The sequence below is a fragment of the Rhinolophus ferrumequinum genome, chromosome 11 (assembly GCF_004115265.2).
Source record: "Rhinolophus ferrumequinum isolate MPI-CBG mRhiFer1 chromosome 11, mRhiFer1_v1.p, whole genome shotgun sequence".
Taxonomy (NCBI): domain Eukaryota; kingdom Metazoa; phylum Chordata; class Mammalia; order Chiroptera; family Rhinolophidae; genus Rhinolophus; species Rhinolophus ferrumequinum.
In genome coordinates, this window is record NC_046294.1 from 59,521,585 (window position 1) to 59,542,377 (window position 20,793).

Consider the following 20,793-nt stretch of genomic DNA (forward strand, 5'->3'; position numbering starts at 1 on the left):
AGTTTTCATACAAAGGTTGAGTCCTATCAAGCTTAGATCAAGAATACCCAACCTCTGAGTGAACTTCCTTTCCCCGATGCTTTGAGATCACTGGGCAGGGGATGAAAGAGTTGACATTAAAATTACAATTGAAGCTGAGGTTGGGGTCTGCTACCAAGACTGGAGTTGGCCTTGAAGTCAGCAGTCAACCCTTCAAAGTGTGGTCTAATAAATCAAAGGCTTGTCATTTATTTGTTTTTAATTTTTCTGCAGAAAGGGTCTTAAGGATTTCATAGTTCAATTTTATTGCACTGTTAAAAAAAGAAAGAGAGAGAGAGATTGCCATCTCTTGTCCTGAAAGGTAAGATCGTTCAGATAACCTCATTTTACCAATATGCTATTTATACACCTGTGAGGTCATAGTAGTTTAGGACGGGGCTGGGCCTTACTGGTTCTTCCTGGATTCCAGCCAAGTGCCCTTTTCATTGCAACATGAAAACAAAAGATATCATGTCATTTTGGAATGGTGTCACATTGCTAGGAGGAGCTAATTTGTATTGGCAGTATGATTCCCAGACTACCCTGTTCCCTACTCCCCCTCTGCTAGATGGAGTGGACCCACTGCTTATCTGGAAAGGATGCCCTCACCCTGGCTGCACACAGTGGTCCAGACGGGACCTCAATGGCCCTGAGTGAAGACAGACAATGTCTATGTGCAAAAGCAGGGCCCACAGAGAGTGTGACACTTGTGGACATAGTGACCTCAGAACCATTGCACAGTGTTGGCTTACGTCTTGATTTTCCAGGACAAGACAATAATGTGAACAACTACTTATAGACACCACAGGATCTAGTGTTCTTCTCCCTAATTTTAGTCTGCTGAAAACCCGGATAAAATGTCACTCCTCCTTGAAGGAAATCCCCACCTGCAGCTGCTGGTGTCAGTATTGGAATCTCCTCCCAGCGTGACCTTCGTTGCTCTGTCAGGGTGACAGGCTCTCCAGAGCTGTCACCCTCCGGACTTGCCCTTCCTCCAAGAGAACAAGCTACAGAGGAGGGCACCAGTGTGGCCACAAACTGTGACATCCTCTTGCCTTCATGTGGGTAAGTCCTACCTCACCCTACCCCCAGCTCCTCTGAAAGGGCTTTCTCTCAATTTGACTTCCTGGTATCGGGAAGAGCTAGCCCTCCACATTGTTCTGCAGGCTTTGAAGTGAAAAGAACACGAATGATTATTCTTGTGGTTTCCCTGATCTATGTACCCAGGGCATCAGGAATCGGTGATCCTGTGTTTGAACTAAAACAGGTTACTGGCCTGAGACAGCAGGAAGCAAGTTGCTTCTATAGATACAAACCCTCCTGCTTTACCCTTGGGCTGGTCGCCTTTACTTTGTTTTCAAAATATGAGAGACTGGCTGACGTTCCCAGGGATGGTGGTGAGGTGCTAGTCCTGGCAAGCTGGCTTGTTTTTCAGTAACTCTACCTTTCACCAAGGAAAAGGAAAGCCAGAGGCTTCCGACTATGTCTAAGAAGTGCCCAAGCTTCTGAAAACTAAAAATAAGTCTCAAATTTAGCTCATTGTGTGTTTTCAAGGTCAGATTGGCTGATGATATCAGTCAAAACAGCCAAACTAGGCTTCCCCGTTACCTCTGTTCCAAAGGACTCCCCCATTGTCTACAAAATGCTGTCCATTTGGGGCCTTGCTAGGGCGAGTGGGGTTTCGTGCTGGATGGGTCAGGGCTATAAAAAAACCAACACATGATACCTTCCTCAATTAGTTTTTATATTAGTAGCTATCCATAGAGTTGTTATAGTTAAAATAAAAAAATAAATAAATAATGAGTAGCTAACATAGTTGGAGAATCAGAGAGCGTGCAGCATGTTAATATTTTGATACGTGTCCTAATTTAATCCTCACTGTAGCCCTATGAGGAGGGTATTGTCACTACCCTATTTTGGAAATACGGAAATGGTGTGCTTGCTGGCTATTCTCCATCTGCCCCGCTCCCAGCAGCTCTCCACCCTTCACTGCCCTGCTTTGTACCCGGGAGGCTGAGCCTTGCAGACAGCACAACCTGGCTCCCTTGTGAGCTGACTTTGGCAGGCTCCAGAGATCAGTGGGTGGAAGAAGTGGTCGGAGTATTTCTTTCCCACTCCCTCCCTCTTTGGCACCAGAGTCCTCGCAGTAGCTTCCTCCCTCCCTGGACTGTACAGGTCCTGGCAGCAGAACTCCTCCATGGTGCTCATTCTCACCACGAGCTTCTTTTGCGGCATCTCCTCCCATCTACCTCCTGCCCTAAAAGGAGCGAGGCCTTCCCCCGTTGCTAGGTCCCAGGTGCTCTCTGCTTTGTTTGTTCCTTCAGCCCTGTCCTCACCTCCATAAGTAGCCACTTCATTAAAATCGCTTCATTTGAACCAGCCAAAGGCAAACTGTGTTCCTGTCAAGAGCCCAGCAGACGAGGTGTGGATCAGAGATTCAAACCCACAGTAAGCAGTAGTCGGGGAGAGGAAAAGTAAACTGACAATAGAAATGAAATTATTAGAGTCAAGAGAAAGTTGTAGAAAGTGTTATGGGAAATCAAAGGCCAACAAAAATACTCTGTTGAGGATGTGACATTGTTTGGCCTTTTAAAACTGAATAGAATTGAGACAAGTGGATACGGAGGAAAGAGTTTCAAATGGGAACAAAAGCATTGTGGCAAAAAAAGCATAAGCCACATGTCGGGAACAGAAGTGGTTCATTCCCAGAAATGGAGTAAGCTATGGATGGTGTTTCTCAAACTGCACCCTGTACAACTCTGGCGTTCTACGAAATGTTACTACCACACTGAAAAAAAAGAGTCCACAGTCAAATAACTTTGGGCAACTTTGAGCTCAATCGGCTTAAGCAGGTTTCCTACTCAGGACTTGTCAGAGCATTTGAAGGGCTAATACGTATATTTAACTACCTTTTTTTCACAGATAATTTATTGATATCTTCCAGAGTATGGGAGGAAACAGAGTTCGGGAAACACATATTGTCCAATAGGATTCTACAGTCCTTAGGAGTTCCAGCAGAGAGGTTCAGAACACCCTATCACAGCCAGAACTGAGTGCGTATTTCAAAGAGTTCTGCAGAAAGTTACAAGTCAGGGATAAATGATGCCTAAAATGTCACCATATAGCCATCGCATGATTAGTGAAATGTAATTAGTAGGCCAACTGTCAAATTTGTTATTTTGACTCGACCCATAAAGAAAGAATGGTGAATGGGCATCAAACAGGAATTCTCATTTATATCCTGGAAAATACTGCAGCCCCAGTGGTAAAATTTCATACACAATGGACCCTGTTCTTGTGGCTGGCAAGCCAAGTTATTTCAGACCTGATATTTTAAGCTAATTAAAATGAGCCAGGTTCTGTGCTAGATTACAAAACCAGACAATAACCACAAAGATTTTTAAAAACTATAAAGACTAGAAAACCATAAAGACTAGAAAGGAAAACAAGACAAAGTTCCTGTAAGGAACTCTGGACCACTTGAGGTTGAACATTTAACTACATAACTACAATGTAAGATATCGTTTCAATACAATTCTCGGAAAACACAGAATGCACTTACATGTCTAGCACCGAAGGGTTTCAGAAAAGAGCTGATATTTGAGCTTGAAGGATGAATAGAATTTGCCTGCAGAAAAAGGAGAAACTTCATGAAAAATGCCAAATTTGAATATCCAGACCCCATATTTAACCATGTAAAAGCTTACTTCTTATAAGACAGAAAAGAGAGCGTCCAATATTTATGGATAAATATAAACATAAATTAAAAACAAAAGGATTTTCCAAAAAAAATGCCTTTTAAAGTATTGGAGGTGTGGTAGAAAATTGTATAACAGAAATGTAAAGAGCCTTCCAAAAGTTTATTGAAGTCTATTTCAAGGTCAGCAGCTCTGCTGTTTCTTAAAGAAAGAAAAAATATCTTTATTTTCTCTTTTGTTCTTGATCATGAGATCCAGTAGGCAAACGAGTACATCAGAGAAGTCCCCTGATGGTCTCTGGAGACTTTCTGAATTTGACCAGAGAAAATGAGAAACACACAGTTATTTCAAAATGTTTCTAATTTTTCAGTTTAAAATAATGCCCACAGTATACAGGAAATTGCTAATGCCAAAGCCTTTCTTCCTGAGAATTTTAGATTGCTATATTCTATTAAGTAGGATTAGAGTAAAGCTTTCTTTGCTGTGTAGCTTTTTTTTTTAAGGTACCATATGTACCAATATGACAATTTAACTGTACAACTATTTTATATATTAAGCTTTTATATATTATACCTTCACATATTTATATTCAGAGTGTACTGACTACTTTTCTTTCCATACACTTAAAATGAGTAATCCATACTTAACAAAAACAGGAATTTTTAAAAAGTTTTAAGTGTGATACAAATACATTTGTTTTATTAAGTACTGTAAAGATTTTTTTCTAGTGGTTCTTTTTGTTAGCTTTTTATTAATGATGGTAGTTTGTTGTGGTTTCATTTTTACCACGTGATAGTTTAGATCTACCATCATAAAAAAAAAAATCTGGTTTTGCCCTTAACACACTGACAAATATGTGGGTCTGACAATATTAGTTGGCTCAATAGATGTTCGTTGAATAAATAAACTGATGGCACCCAATCTCCATAGGGGAGATTAGAAGACAAGACAAAAAAATACAACCCTGGCTCCGATTTGAATCTATAGTTTTTCCTAAGTTCAATACTAAGAAACTCTTTGTTGCCTACAGACCAGACCTATGACAAGAAAGTTTGGGGGCTGAAGAGGAATCCCAAGATAATTTCATTTCACAAAGACTGGATTAAACTTTTTAGCAGTGATACTAAAACAACTTGATTCATTCATTCATTCAACATATTTTAAAACGTTTATTGAGCATTCACAGTAGCAGTAGTAGTAATACTATGAATAAGAGGTAATGCCAATTTGGAATTTATTTTGTGCTGAGCCCTGTGCTGTGTGCTTTGGACTGATTATCTCGCTGAGTTCTTACAACAGCCCTGAATTAGCCCCACTGTACAGATGAGAAAAGTGAGGTGCAGAAAGTTGCATAGCTTGCCCATGGTCATCCAGCAATTATATGAATTCTAAATTGAATCCAAGTCAGTCTGACTGGAGTTCCACATTCTTTGCTCCCCCAGGACCTCATGGTAAGGGTTCTCCCGCCAAAAATGTGGATTATCTTCCATAAGGATAACAATGTCATGGACTCAAAGACTGTAACAGCAGGTCATCTAGTCTTTCTTTTTACAGATAAGAAATCAAGGCCAGGCCAGTAAATGAGGTGATTTACCCAAGGTCACAGAAATAGGTTTAAATGCCCCTTCTCAACCCTCTGGGTTGTTTCTCAGTCCATTTCTCTTTTCACTCACTACATGGAGCTAGCTGAAAATCCCCTTACTGAGTAAACCACTAGATCCATATTATCACAGAAATAAGAAACCATATGGAAATGATTTTAAATATGTAATTTTATCTCCTTAGAAATAATCCTCATTGATAACTTTCAAACTTGACAAATTATTGAAGCTGCATATGGATCCTGGCCTCAGGAAAATAAGCACTAAATTTGAGCTTAGCAGTTTAAAGTTGGCATTGGGTCTCTCACCTCCCTGCCACCCTAAGTTTCCAATTATCTTTCGGTGCCGTCTCATCTCCTGCTCTGAGACCATTTAACAGCCTGTTACTAAGTGATTGCACAATTGGAGCAAAAGCAAGATAGAATCAAAAGGATGTTCAGAGCTGCAGCAGACATCAGCAACTGATTCAACCTTGTCAGTGTAAGCTCCAGAAAAGGGAGGTCTGGGAAGCAGTATAACACAAAACAGAACCTGGTAAAAGAGTCGGACAGACTGAGCAGAAGTCACAAGTGTGTTACTTAGTAGTAAAGCACTGAGTAAAATAGTATCCTATTTAACCACTTTGCAACTCAGTACTCTACAGATCTGTCATTGCAACATGGAAATACTCATAGTCTCTATTTTTCTGTTTGTCTTGAAGATTACTTGCAATGAAGTATATTCCACACTACCTGACAACCAGCACACATTCAATAAACATGCCTATAATTATTACAGTCCAATCCTCAATCTATCCCTTTCATTCACTTCACTGATGTTCTTGTTTCTCTAGTGGAAGAACCCAATGAGATAATGTTTGGTAAAGTCTCGCTCAGATTTTCATCCTTTGAGCTTCGGCTCAAATTCTACCACTTCGTAGAAGGCCAAAATGGGAATTAGTGATACCCTCCCTCTTCTGTGCTCTTTAGCTCTAGCCTGATCTAGCCTATGTCTCATTTTCTCTTCTCTTTGATTTTGCTTTGTTTATATCCATAGCAAAAATCCCTAGAGGTGAGGGATTGCTTTCTCTCTCACACAGCCCCTGTACAGTCACCTAATACATAGCACAAACTCAGTGAACGTGTGGGCCTTACCCTGAATGCATTTTTAACAACTCAATTTCTATGCAGATGAAAAGTCTTTGAGAATTACGATGATGGAGTTGAACTGAGTTCTTAAGACGCAGTGAAGGCTTTCTGGGTTTTTCTTTTTTTCTTTTTTTTTTTTTTTTTTGGGAGGGGAGAAGGCAAGTACAAAAAGAAAAGCAAATATCTAGCGAAGCTCAGCATGAGGACACCTGCTCTTTATGCAGGGCTTCTCTTAGAAGTCAAAGTACTCTACAGATCTGTCATTGTCCTTACAGCAATCACAGTGACAACCTAAGAGCCAGGTAGTAACCTCTCATTGTACTATTGACAGCTCCAGGAAGCAAAAGAAGCTCGCGGTGCTTGTTCAAGCCCCGAGCTCCCCTGGGTCATCTGTAGTTAGAACTCCTGTCTGGGTCGGGGGCGAGGGGCCTGAGAGTGGCTGTGGGAGTGGCGATAGGGGAGGGATGTGCTTTGTCCTTCTGTGCCTCGGTTTATCTCTCTGAGTGATGGGAATAACTATCTTATTGTCTATGATTGTACATTCCCAAACAGGTGACTATGTAAGTTTTAAAACTGCCAGGACAAATGAACAATGACTATCAAAGTGGTTGAGGTGGTGCTCCAAAGCAGAGCTAAGGTACGTTCTTGTTGCCTAACAGATACAACAAGAGCTAACATTTAGTAAGTGCTTATTGTGTGTTAGTCAGTGTGCAAAGCATCTTATGTGTATTATTCACCCAATTATTAACACAACCCTATGGGGCAGTCTCCATTTTACAGAGGAGGAAACTGAGGCACAGAAAGGGTAAGCCAAAGACTACACCGCTGGTAAATGGCAGAGCCTTGAACAGTACTCACATAGTTGAACGCCACAGGCATTCTCTTAATTATGTTGCTATTCTGTCTTCCTGTGGCCATCTCTTTAGTTTGGAGCCAAGCACAATGCTTTATGTATAATATGTGCTAAATAAATATTTGTTGAGTTGGAGTAAAAGTAATAAAACTCAAGCATAATTGGGACAGATCTCCCTTTTTCCTCTCCTTCCAATTCCACCCTCGGCTCCTCTATTCAGTATTTGATTTTTAATGGTGTTTCTCCAGTTGGGAGCTACAGGTCCTTGGAGGGCCATAATTTATTTATTTTTCCTATTTATGATAATAAATAAATATAAACACCTTCTGGACCATTGGGATAAGCTTCTGATACAAGTACTGCCTCGTGATTTCAGTGCCTGTGTGTGCTATGCCTTGGCACCAGGAGGTACCACTTCAGTCGTTGTGCTAATAAGAAAGGAACAGCTCAAAGTTAATCGCTACGTGATTTATTAGAGTCAAGTGAAAGTGAAATTCTGTATTACAGTGACACAGGGTATGAGGAAAGAAGGTGTGATAGCTGGAACAGGGAAAAAGGTGAGGGAGTCGGGTCAATACAGGGCACCCCACACACCATGAGAGTGGTAGGGCGACACAGAACTCAAATGTACCCGACCTAGGCAGTCAGCACCACATGATGCTAAGTAGTAGTTGAGTAAACTACTAATTTAAAATTTATAGTTCTGGGAGGAGATTTTTATAGTTATAGATTTTTTTTTATTCCAGAGTTGTTCAAAAGATGTAACATAAGCTTATATGTGGTTTTATTCATATTATATACAGAGGGTGCCAAAAAAATGTATACATTTTAAGAAAGGGAAAAAAACCTATTAATTGTAATACTCAAAATATACTGATAACAAAAGATGAATACAAGTCACGTTTGACTTCTGCAATTACAAGAGGTGCTCAAAGTGGTTCCCATCAGCGTCCAGACACTTCTGATTATGCTACGGCTTGAGCATAGATAACCTCTCTACTTTTTTTGGCACCCTCTGTATTACTACAACATTTAAAAAATAAATTAAGCCAATACTAAGCAAATTGCGCCCTTAAAATGGTGGAGAATAGTGGTTTCCCTCACTTTTGAGACTCACCACACAGTAACATGTATTGAGGGCTTTCCTATTTAAAGTAGATTACCAACACAAACACGTTCGGCATGTCATTAAAACTTGGGTGTGAGATAGTTAGGCCCTCTTTTTGAGAGCAGGTGTTGATGGGAGAAAAGAAAGCTAAAAGGCCTGATAGGAAAAAATGTGCCCTCTGTGCTTTGGGGCAAGTCATTAGACCTGTAAGACCCCTCAGGTTCCTTATCTGTAAAATAGTGGTAATCTGCACCTTCTTCACCAGGACGGTCTGTCTGTAAAGCTGGTTCACAGAAGGTGCCCAGTAAATGGTCATCTAAATAAAACACTGATGTATCTGGATAAGAATAGGAAGGTTGTAGCACTAGGTTCTGGCACAGTCACCCGCGTGACTAGAGGAAGACCACGAATGGTGGGCCCTTGGAGTGACTCTAGGAAGCAGACCCACTGGCCGAGGAGGTGGCTCCACCAGCTGGTGCCTCGGTAAAGCGCTGAGGCCGATGGGCTCACCAGCCAGCCTGCCACTCAGGAGCTGCGCAGCGCCTGCCTTGCTCCGGACCCCAAGCGTCGCACTGGGTGCTGTAGTGGAGCCAAAGCATTGCTGGTCCTGTCAGCAGAATGCAGGTTCCCGATTCCTTGGAGGCACCTGAGAGACTGGGTGAAGCGGGAAGGAACTCGGCCATCACCTAACAACTCTCTAAGCGCTTGCAGGGGAGCGCACGGGGCTCCCCATGCACCAGGTGTGGCCTGCGTCCCCAGTTCTGTCGAACTTGGGGCTACCTGGATTTTGTGAGCCGGCAGCGGACTCCTAGGCGCGCTCAGCAGGCTGCGCCCCTGCCCCGGGGTGCGCGGTGTTAAGGGTGAAGGCGCGTGGGACTTGGGCAGGGCCGGCCCGCCCCGAGAACCGGCGCTGACTGGCTGGAGCCGAGAGGCCGGGACAGGAGGGTGCGATCGCGCCGCCGGGGCCCACCTGCGCGGGGCCGAGCGGCCCTCCTCGGGCCGGACGCGGACAGCGAGTGGAAGGCGTGCGAGCCGTGTGCGGGGTGGGAGTGGAAGGCGGGCGCGCGGCCTCCCCGAAGGAGGAGGCGGGGCGGGCGGGCCTCGGGAGGCGCGGGGGGCGGACCCGCTCGCTGCCGGCGCTGCTCCCCCGCCCGCTGGCACTCGGTCTCGCCGCGGGTCAGGCATGGGAGCTGCGCGCGCCCTCCCGGCGCCCACACCTGTCTGAGCGGCGCAGCGAACCCGGGCCCTGGCGGGCATCTCGGCGCGGTGAGTGCGGGCGCGGCTGGGGCTCCCTCTCGGACGCGGGGGAGCGCGGCGCGGGGAGGAGCCGGACAAAGGGCCGGTGCGCGCGGGGTCGGGTGACCTCGCCCAGGCCGCCCTCGGAGCTCGAGGGCTGGGACCCACAGCCTGAAGGAGCTCCGCGCTGCAGGGCACTGGGATTCACGCAGCTTTACCCGCGAAGCGGATGGGGAAAGACGGTTCTGAAACTGCTATCTTGGGTTCTTGGGTGCTTGGTGGGAGTAGAGAAAGAGCCGGCTCTGGGCAAACTCTCTGGCTGGACGGTGGCAACTGCCCCCACCTCCTACACACAGACACACACCACCACCACCACTTGTTTTCCTTGAGTTTTGCATATGTGTATCCCAACAAGATCTGAACATTAATGTTTAACCTTGGGCACGTGACTGTGAACACACATTAGCAAGCAAGGAAAGTGCATGCAGCAAACACAGGTTGGGGAATAGGATCTTTTCTCTGGAGCCTTGATTGATGACCGTGTGTTTCCCTAGAAAGTACTGTCTGCGCTATCAGTGGTTGAAAGCAAATGTTTCTTCTTCAGCCTGTGGCCATTCATCACGAGTTAACTTTTAAATAAAAGTTTGAAAAAAAGTTTTAAAAGAGGAGAAAGAAGAATTGTTTAGGTGAAGGAAAACCACCACTCCCCTCCTGAGTACAAATTAGGTTTGCTTTCCAACATCTTATGAGAAATCCTATTTGTTTTATTGCCCTGTGGGCAACACCCAGGAGACTTCAGAAACAGGCCCTAGCGGGTGGAAAGCTCCCGGTTGGTGTTGGCATGTGGCTGACTTCTCTCAGCTCCTGAAATTGAACTTGAGGGGTCCCGGAGTGCTTTTTAGGAGCAGATAGTCCAATGCCAGAATTGTTTTAACATGGCTGTGTGAGAAGGAGTTGAATTTATAGTTTGAAGTCAGCTGTGGCCAAAAGCCAAATGCCAAATTAATATCAGGGTATTTATTGCACTTGTTTCAGGATTCTACTTGTGTATAAGAGCATCTAAAATAGACCTTATCACTGTGTCTCTCAAGAAGTCTGTTAGATGTGAGCAGATTGGAGGTGGAGTGGGGAGAAGGAACTTAGGAAATGCCGCAAAAAAGCCATCGTATTTACTTACGAAAGTGTTGTGATGATGTGCACGCCATCTGCATTCGAATAAATTGTTTAACTTGTGTTTGTCCCACTTAAAGTCAGGAGATAACTTGTCATGCTTTCCTGTGCCTGCACTGGAAAGAAGCATTTTTCCAGGGTAACTAATATAGATCTCAATTTGTAACACTGACAACTTATTCAGGTAGATGGTGAATGGTGGGCACATTTTTTTGTCTGTAGCATAAGTGCCAAAGTACCCATTAGTGGATCTGAGAACATTACGGGCCCGTCTCTGCAGTGTTTAATAAGAGTCTCAGTTTCTCCTGCACATTTCTTCTCATAGATCCCTTCGGATTCAATCCACCAGGCATTATTCATGCAGAACTTCTACTGACTCCCGGGAATTTGTTTCTCATGGACTCACAATTGACAGTTTTATACACTCAGTTCTTGTTCTGCTTCCAGGTTTGTCCCAGGTCACTGGGATAGTTCATTTTGCCTAAAATCTAACAGAGAAGAAGTCAAGCTTCGTTTGACCACAAGATTAGGTGTAGGGTGACTGGACTTGTAAATGCCTTGCATTTCTTTCTTGTACAAGACTATAATTTTTAAACCATTATGTGATCAGGTCCGTTTTCCTTTAACAGGTTCTGTGACTTTGGAAAATGAGAGCAAGCCTGGCTGCAGAGTATTCACAGAGCTTTGTTCATTTTTAGATATTTACTTTAGGAATTAGCATGGTTTCACTCTTCAGTATCCCTGGCCACGGATTCCATGGAAAACCCTTTGTCATCCTTCCAACTGGTGTTCAAAACTTTTATCTTCACAAATTTTCCCACTGTTTCTTTCTGTCATTACTGTTTCTAGTGGTCAGAGGAGTTCATACATTGTACAATAGAGAATGTATGTCCCAAGGATTAGATTTCCCCTCCCAGCATTTACTTGATTTAGGAGTTAGATCAGTCTCCCAACACTTGCCCTCTTGAGGAGACTTGTGTTGTTGCAGTTTTGAAGACTAAGGTGCAGGGAGGGCTAGGAGACAGCAGTCTCGGTGCCATCTCAAGCATATGCGTGGATGTTTTCACATCTGATAAAGCGCAATGCCCCTTCACCGTAAGGTTAGTAGAGGTCTTATGAGGTGGCACCATCCTCATAAGGTGTACGTATTTTTAGATAGTGGACAGCGGAGCAGTGGCTCATATTGAGTGATGGAGAATGGAATGTGAAATCCTCTTGTGAGTCAGATGTACAGAGTTGGAAAAGGAATACAGTTTCCATATTACTACGCATGGTGAAAAAATATTTGCCTACCTTCATTTTCCATTCTGCTCTGCCCTTTAGGTGAAGGGATGCATGAAAATACTTAGTTGGGAACTTTAAAAGATAATTATGTATAGGAGGAATCCTTATCCAGTAAAGGCTTATTCCTAGAAACGAAATGTTGTAGACCCGAATTTTCTACATCAGGATTTAGATATAATGAGGATAAGACTTGGAAATCTTCATTCCTTTTTGAAAGATGTGATTTTTCCAGACAGTTCTTTATGGATAAGGTGACTCATGTGTAAAGGCAAAAGAGAATTTAAAGTTATGTAACCCGTTAGTTACCTTTCCAGTTGTGAGCTTATGAATGTTTTTATTACATCTGTTTCCATCCTAGAGTGTTTATGTTTAAATAAACTGAAATGGGCATAGTGCAAGCTTACCTAGAGTTTATAAAAATGGAAACAATAATTATTTGTTTCCTGGGGAATTATTCTATTATCAGGTGAGTTGAGAAATTAGTGGAAAGCCACCAACCTAATTTTAAAGCATCACAGTTATCCTCGGTGTGTCATTAGTGGGGGAGGGGCCAGGAGCAGGTGGGAATTGGTGGTAGCAGGATTGGGTGTCCCTCACACTTTGCTGGCAGCACTGACACCCAGCCATCCCTCCACTCCATTCTTGAAAGCCGCCCTCTGCTGGAGGCTTTTGTTTCCATTGAAGACGAATCAAGGAAATCTTGTCACCCAGATAAGTGAGAGATTCGCATGATAAATTTTCCTTTTCCTTTTTTCCCAATGCCTCCACCCTCCAGAATTTTGTGGTTTAAAGTTCCTGAGTGGCAAATGACAGTGCAGCCGCTGTCTATAAATAACATCATGCCTGACCTGGACTTTTGTGACCCTGGGAAATTACAAAATTAGAGAATCCTGGGGCTGAAAAGACAAGAGCTGAAAAGCCTTAAAGAGATCATCTGGCTCAGGTCACTATTCATAATTTCTCAACCACCTCAAACACATATTTGATAAAGGAGCGAGCAGTTTATGAAGCTTGTAACTTTAATACAGATGTCAGCTTAAACCCTTCTGGGCACCTGAGAACAACTTTACCGCCCAATTTCTGATTAGGTACTTAAAAAACAAATCAATCTGGAATAATTTCACCATACCAATTTTTAAATCTCAATTACAGTTTGTTTGTTTGTTTGTTTTTAAATGCAGTTTTATAGCTTTTGGAATTACATAGAAACTTTAATCAAGATAGAAAATGTCAGAACACGGTTTGATCCCACAAGATAATGAATGGAGTTTAGTAATACAGAGAACTTGTAAGCAATGTTTCAAATGAATAGAATTAGTGTTTTTTGAGGTATTTCAAAAGTTTATTTCTAAGAGATTAGAACTTCACTGTGCCCTATGTTTTAGCAGTCCTTTACTTACCTGGCTGACTTTTTAACTGGTTAAATGACTGGAATTTAAGTTGAAAGGAATCTGAGTTAGTAATATTGTCTAATATTAATCTAGAAGAGTAATAGTCTAGTAATATTCTGTGGTAGACTCTTCAGCATTCTCTAATAGCATTTTGCGATTTTTAAGTGACCCTGGGGGGGTCCTTGGCATAGTCATCCATCATTTTTGCTGAAGAACAAAGTTGATCCTCTATATTGAGATGTTGGAATGAAGCTTTGGCCAGTGAGAGAGCCTAGCTGACTGCCCAACACTCACACCCAAGAAAAGACTTGTTCTCATTTCTCCGTACCCATTAACTCTCTTGAACTGGTTTCTAAAAACGTTGTTTCTTTTTGAAAGACAGACATTTAAAAACAAACCAAAAAAGCGGTAAGCCATGGTGGCACTTGTGAAATGAGGCATGTTTCAAAGCCTTTGAAAGTATTTTTTAAACAGGGGTTTGCTATACAGGCAAAGCCCTTCGAAAAATGAAATTAGAGTTAATTTTCCCTGAGAGGGAGTTCATTCATTAATACAAGGTTCCTAATATAAGGCTTTTTAAAAGTGTATTTGAACTAGTTTCAGACTCTTTCCTGCCATTCTCTTGCCTGACACCCTTGCCAATGGACTATTTTAGTTTTTGGATAAATGGCTAGAGCCAAAGGACGGATGCCACTGGAGCTGCAGTAGATAATTCAAACTCTATGTTCCCAGGATCCAATTAACATACAGATTTCAAGTTTGGGATTTGAAAATGCATGATCTAGATAATAATGTGAGCATATGAGTATGTTAACTGTCATGTTTGTCGTGCACGAAGAAAATATCATCTACAACTTATGATAATACATGGTATAATACTATCTCATCTCCTCTCTCGCCCCAAGAATTATATTTTGAAAACAGGGATACTTGGCAGCTTGCCCCTCTGTCTGGATTCTGTGTTTTCTTTCTTAAGATAAGCTGAAGTAAAACTTGGCTTACCACATCCGCTGCACAATGCTAGCTAGCAGGCATTAACATTCTCCGCATTAGTCAAAGGGAGGAGGAGTGGTGTCTAAGGGTCCAAGATACAGCCCGAAGGGAGATGCATGATTCCTCCTAGTACATATCACATTTGGCAGGGATTCTGGTGTGTGGGGGCTTTAGTCACCTAGACGGCAACGTACATAGAGAAAAGGTAGTCCAAGCCCTAGATATATCCAAGCACTGAGTCCTCGGCCAGGAGATGTGAATAACCAGATACAGAGCCGTCCCCCAAAGTCTCCTCAAGGGTTGACCTCACCATACCTCCCCCACCTGTAAAGTTCCCAGTGGGGAGGAGGCCTCGACCAGCATTAGCATCCCCTCCCTCCCTGAGTCTTGACAATACCCTTGACAAGCACATACAAACGTATGTATGCACATACACTCCGTGATTTCAAGGATTTAGAGAAATAATTAGATGTGTTACCTCCCCACAAAAGGGCCCAGGAACCCTTCTTATTTGGAAAAAGGGGAGAGAATCTGTGTCAAGGAATCGGGAAGTCCTAAGGAATTGGCTTTTCCAAGACCCCATTTCTTTTCCCATCCCTGTTCTCCCTGACAGGGTGGAATCAAAGAGAGAGACAAGCTAAAAGATCCCAGAGGTGCGTGGGGCACCATACATCTTAGAAATATAGTCTGTGGATATGGGTTGGCTTGCTCAGCTGGACTGGATCAGCTCAATGGGATTTTTCAGTTTTATGTAAAAGAAAACGAAGGCACCCCAAAGTTGCCAGCAAGTCTGTATTCTCAAGGAGGAGGAGGGTGAGAATAAGGAAACAGTTTCCTCCTGACTCCTGCTACATTCCACCAGCCTCTTGAGACCTAAACCCTCCTGGTCCTTGTTTTGGGATATTTGATTGTGAGTGAATTATCCCACCTGCTAAGTCAGCTTCTCTTCAACAGAAGATTCAGGGCCACCTGATGCTTGAACATTTATGAAAGTACTGCTTCCCACCTTTTTGTTCTTGTTGTTGTTTTTCTTGTGGGGTGATTGTTCTTGATCTTTAAACATACCTTTCAGGATAAAAATCCAAACTCCTTCGTTTAGTACCCACAGCTCTTCATAATCCAGCTCTTGCCTGCTGCTTCCACCACGACCTCTGTCCCACCCTTGCTCAGCAAAGCATAATGCCTGGAGAGAGTCGCACTTTTGCAGGTCTCCCTGCCCTTGCACAGACTGTTGTCCCCTCTCTGTCTAAGAGTTCCCTTCACTCTGTCATACGCTGTACAACTTCTGTTGAACTTCAACACCCATCGCAAGCAGCACTGCCCCTGGCACACCCCTCTGTTCTTCCTCGTCCCCACAACTGATTTCGTGCTCTTTCTCTAAGCTAAAGTATCATCCTCATACCGCTCTGTCATGAGCACTCAACAAGCATCATTCAAGAAAAGTATTTTTTGAGCCACACCATTCATCCACTCCCTCTTCCACGAATACAGGCCTTCATTCAATACATCTTTGTTGAGCGCTCGCTAAATTCAAATTCAAGACATGTAGACTAGCTGGGGACACAGATACAAAGAGCTGAAAAAGTAACCAACAGTAACCGTCATAATGTGACCAACCTTTGACAAAGGTCCTGGTACTATATGACAAAATCCAAAGGAAAAAGGAATCTGTTGTTAGAGGCCTGACTACCCAGAAACTAAATCTGTAATAGTTAAGGTTGTTTGAAATTCAAAGAAAAAAAGTGACACGAGTCCCAGTGAGTGGCACTGCGGAGCCATCCTTGATGCCTTGTCACTCAGTTAGCTGAGTAATTTAAATTTACCCTCTCACGGGGACAAGTTGCTCTGAACATTATCCAAATAGAAGCTGTATTGAGAATGAGAGAAGAGAAAGGCAGGGGGACCAAAGCGGTAGGAAAACACAAAGGTTTAGAAGAGAGCACAAAAAAGGCTCAGAATTACATGGAAATTGGGGCAGGTCCTTCAGTTCATCCGGGGATCAATGAACACATTACACACACACACACACACACACACACACACACACACACACACACACACACAGACACACACAGCGCTGCAGTGGGCCGTCACCTGGGGCATCTTAAACATAGAAGCGAATGAACACCCGATTTCATTTTGGGCAGCCAGCCACAGGAATGTTCCAAGGTCAAGCCCTTGCATTGTAAGTGAGACCATTATCTAGGGATTCCTCTCTACACCCTGATTCCTGAGGAGGGTTCACAGACTTAGAAACAATGACAGGCATGCCGCCGACCTCTTCCGCGGTAAACCAGTGCCCAGCAAACCCTTGCCCTCCTGACCCGCTTGTCTTTGTTCCTACAGAGTGGTGCTCAGCATGGCGGGGATTCCAGGGCTCCTCTTCCTCCTCCTCCTCCTCTTCCTCCTCCTCCTGTGTGCTGTCGGACAGGGGAGCCCCTCCAGTGCCCACTGGAAACCCACGTGGCCTGCTTACCGCCTCCCTGTCGTCTTGCCACAGTCCACTCTCCACTTAGCCAAGCCAGACTTTGGGGCCGAAGCCAAATTGGAAGTGTCCTCTTCATGTGGACCCCAGTGTCATAAGGGAACCCCACTGCCCACATATGAAGAGGTCAAACAGTACCTGTCTTATGAAACGCTCTATGCCAATGGCAGCCGCACAGAGACGCGGGTGGGCATTTATGTCCTCAGCAGTGGCGTGGGGGAGTCTCCAGGAAAGTCTCGGAGGAAACGGCAGATTTATGGCTACGACAGCAGGTTCAGCATTTTCGGGAAGGACTTCCTGCTCAACTACCCCTTCTCAACATCGGTGAAGTTATCTACTGGTTGTACCGGCACCCTGGTGGCCGAGAAGCACGTCCTCACCGCTGCCCACTGCATACACGATGGGAAAACCTATGTGAAAGGAACCCAGAAACTTCGAGTGGGCTTCTTGAAGCCCAAGTTTAAAGATGGTGGTCGAGGGGCCAACAACTCCAGCTCAGCCGTGCCCGAGAAGATGAAATTTCAATGGATCCGCGTGAAACGCACCCACGTGCCCAAGGGTTGGATCAAGGGCAATGCCAACGACATTGGCATGGATTACGACTATGCTCTCCTGGAGCTCAAAAAACCCCACAAGAGAAAGTACATGAAGATTGGGGTGAGCCCTTCTGCCAAGCAGCTGCCAGGGGGCAGAATCCACTTCTCTGGTTATGACAACGATCGACCGGGCAATTTGGTGTACCGTTTCTGTGATGTCAAAGACGAGACCTACGACCTGCTCTACCAGCAGTGTGACGCCCAGCCTGGGGCCAGTGGCTCAGGGGTTTATGTGAGGATGTGGAAGAGACAGCAGCAGAAGTGGGAGCGAAAAATCATTGGTATCTTTTCAGGGCACCAGTGGGTAGACATGAATGGTTCTCCACAGGATTTCAACGTAGCTGTTAGAATCACCCCTCTCAAATATGCCCAGATTTGCTATTGGATTAAAGGAAACTACCTGGATTGCAGGGAAGGGTAACACGGTATACCTTCCTGGCGGCACTTAATGGTCTTCACGTACTTATTTTAGGAGAGGCCAAATTTTGTCATTGGTGTGTGTGTGTGTGTGTGTGTGTGTAAGTGTAAGGTGTCATAATATCTTTTACCTAATTTTTTAAAATTGCAAGATGACTGGCTTTGTTATTTGAAAATTGGTTTGTGTATCATATCAGCATTTAAGCAGTTTTTGAAAACATACTTTGCATAGAAATAAAAAAGCATACTGATGTTTGGGGCAATAGGGAGTATTTAGCGGTTAAGTTAATCTTTTACTTTTTGAGAACTTCGATTTTTATTTCATCTGAACTTGTCTCAAAGGTTTATATTAAATATGTGGCATACAGGAGATATAAGTTCTTATGTGTGTATGTGTGTATTTTCTCCTGAGACTCATCTTGGTTTTGTCACTTTTTTTTTCTTTTTTAATGCCTAATCACTAATGTTTCCCGATGGCAGTGTTCCCTACCACATACAACTCTTAGGAACTTTCACAATACTTCTTAGATCGGCGGTTATAATATTTTGGATTTGGGGGTGTTTGCACAGTAGTTCTTGATCAGTCAAATAATTTGCTGACCGTGTTGGTACACATATTAAGCTAGATCTTGCAGTCAGTTAGTATCAAGTTGCTTTCAGTTTTGAAATAGTTTCTCTTCCGAAGACTGTCGCTCTTCTTTTGGGGAAGACTGCATATGGCTCTGCCAGCTGTGCAGTCACACCAGAGCTGGCAAGATTGTTTATGCCAATCCTTCCATTTAACAGGATTTCACTCAGATTTCTTGAACTAGCTGTTTTTCAGAAGACAATAATCAGGGCCTAATTAGAACAGGCTGTATGGCTTCCCAACTAACAGTTGTGGTCACACTAAAAACAATCATTGTATTTTACCCCCGGAGTGTAGCACATCTCGTGTTTTATCATTTGGACGGAGTAATTTAAAATGAATTAAATTCCAGAGAACAATGGATGCATTGCTCGGCAGATGTCACAACAGAATAACCACTGTTTAGAGCCTGGCACAGTCATACGGCCTAATCAAAATTATTCCTCATGGTTTTCAGTGTGCTTTTGGGGATCTGTGTACTTGAGCAATTTGGAGACTTTTCTCTCCTATTTATTTTATAGTAACAATATTTGGAAGGTGCTTTAAGGAAAACCAATGTACCTTTTTCCCCACTAGCTTTAAAAGGGACACTTTTACTAGACTACTCTAAGCTACAGGCACATATAATCAAGTACACTAGTGAAAATGCAAATTGGGAGAATGAAAAATGGATCAGAATCATCACTCCCATAAATGCCTTTATGAATGTTTTATCAATGTGATAACCCCAGTGTATAAAGAAAAGATTTTGACTTGTTTTATGTTTTCATTTTCTGCCCCTCAGCCTGAGCACTTCTTTCAAAATGTGTCAGTAGAGAAAAAAGCCAATGAACTATAAACAGATGTATGCTGTTCTTACAGCCAGGGTAATTTTAACCTGCAGTGTGGCTATCTGGTTGTGAGGACATTCGAATACGGCACTGAGGCTTAACCGTCCTCCAGGTGGCTTTTGGCTGGTGTTTCTTGAGCTTTTTGGAAGGCTAATCCAGATAAGGCACTCGTTATAAGAAATGTATAACCATAGTGCTTTCGTCAAATCACATAAGAAATACTTTGTGTAGCAAAGCGATGCAGGGCTGCCAGGAATTTTCTGAGTTCCAGTACAATTAGCTTTGGAATCTAGCAGGAATCTAGCCGGAGGAATAAGAGAGGTCTCCATCTCTATGTCTGGTATTTGGGGTTTTTGTTTGGTTTTGCTTTTGCTTGGTGTGAAAAGAAGTTCAGTGAACACCTAGATCAGAACTGATTTTTTAAAGTAGATACTCCTTTTAAAAAGCAACTGGGTGTTTTATTTTTATTTATTTTCTTTTTTTTTGGCAAAGTAGAAACTTAATGGAACTTCCCTCAGCAAAGGTGGGCAATGGCACAAAATCAAAATAATATCAATGTTTAGTTCACAGGTAGCTGTAATTTACTAAAGAATCGTACCTACATGATCTATACAGCGTAACTCAGAACTGTAAAAGAAGACTGTAAAATAATTCAGTATGTCCATCTTGTCAGTGGTAATTAAAGGAAGCATGGCATTAAACTATCATGGAAGTGGAAATAAAAAAGGGCTTTTAACATTATTAATAATATTAATATGTTAATATAATTAGTGCTTTACATGTATTAGTTATACATTGTAAGGATATATTCTCAGTAAGGCGAGTAGAACGTTTCCCAAAATGTGTGCCTTAAACACTGATCCCTCCAGATTTTCTACCAGAAATGAAAAGGACACCATCATCAGGGAGGAGGGATATGCCTCTCAGTACCCCCTCCCTGTATCAGGGATTCACATGCTTGTTTGCACATTGAAAGCTCTAAGAAGTCCTGTAGTAAAGAGATGTGTTAATGTTTTAAAAATCTGCATTTCAATAAACATCTTTGATCACGGAACCCTTGTTTCTCCAATGATGCCTCTGAGCAATTTAGTGTTCTAATAAATACATTTTGGGGATCACTGTAAAAGCCTTGGGGTCAAGGCAATGATGCACAAAGTCTGATGAGCCCTGAGTGGTGTCAGGTATCAGTGCCTTTGGGATTTAACCAGAACCTCGTATCCAGATTTGGAAATATTCAGAGGGTAAAACAGGAGAGAATAAATTTGTGGCTGAGAATCAGAAGGTCGTGGCAGAATTTGGGATCCATTTGTTTCATAGACTTTATTCAGAATTTTGAATTTTAGAAAGGAGTTAGTCGC

At 43.0% G+C, this 20,793-nt stretch overlaps 1 protein-coding gene across 2 annotated transcripts; it reads left to right on the forward strand.

The window, feature by feature from the left end:
* Window positions 1–982: 982 nt before the first annotated feature.
* On the forward strand, window positions 983–20,591 carry PRSS23 (serine protease 23). 2 transcript variants are annotated; one of them, XM_033121130.1, is made up of 2 exons: window positions 983–1,083; window positions 16,826–20,591. In XM_033121130.1, the coding sequence occupies exon 2, from the start codon at window positions 16,839–16,841 to the stop codon at window positions 17,979–17,981; it is 1,143 nt and encodes a 380-aa protein (XP_032977021.1). In that variant the 5' UTR covers window positions 983–1,083; window positions 16,826–16,838; the 3' UTR covers window positions 17,982–20,591. The 2 variants fall into 2 exon arrangements, with proteins under 2 accessions (XP_032977021.1, XP_032977020.1); XM_033121129.1 differs by lacking the exon at window positions 983–1,083 and adding an exon at window positions 9,528–9,671 and having other exon boundaries at window positions 16,826–20,587.
* Window positions 20,592–20,793: the final 202 nt, after the last annotated feature.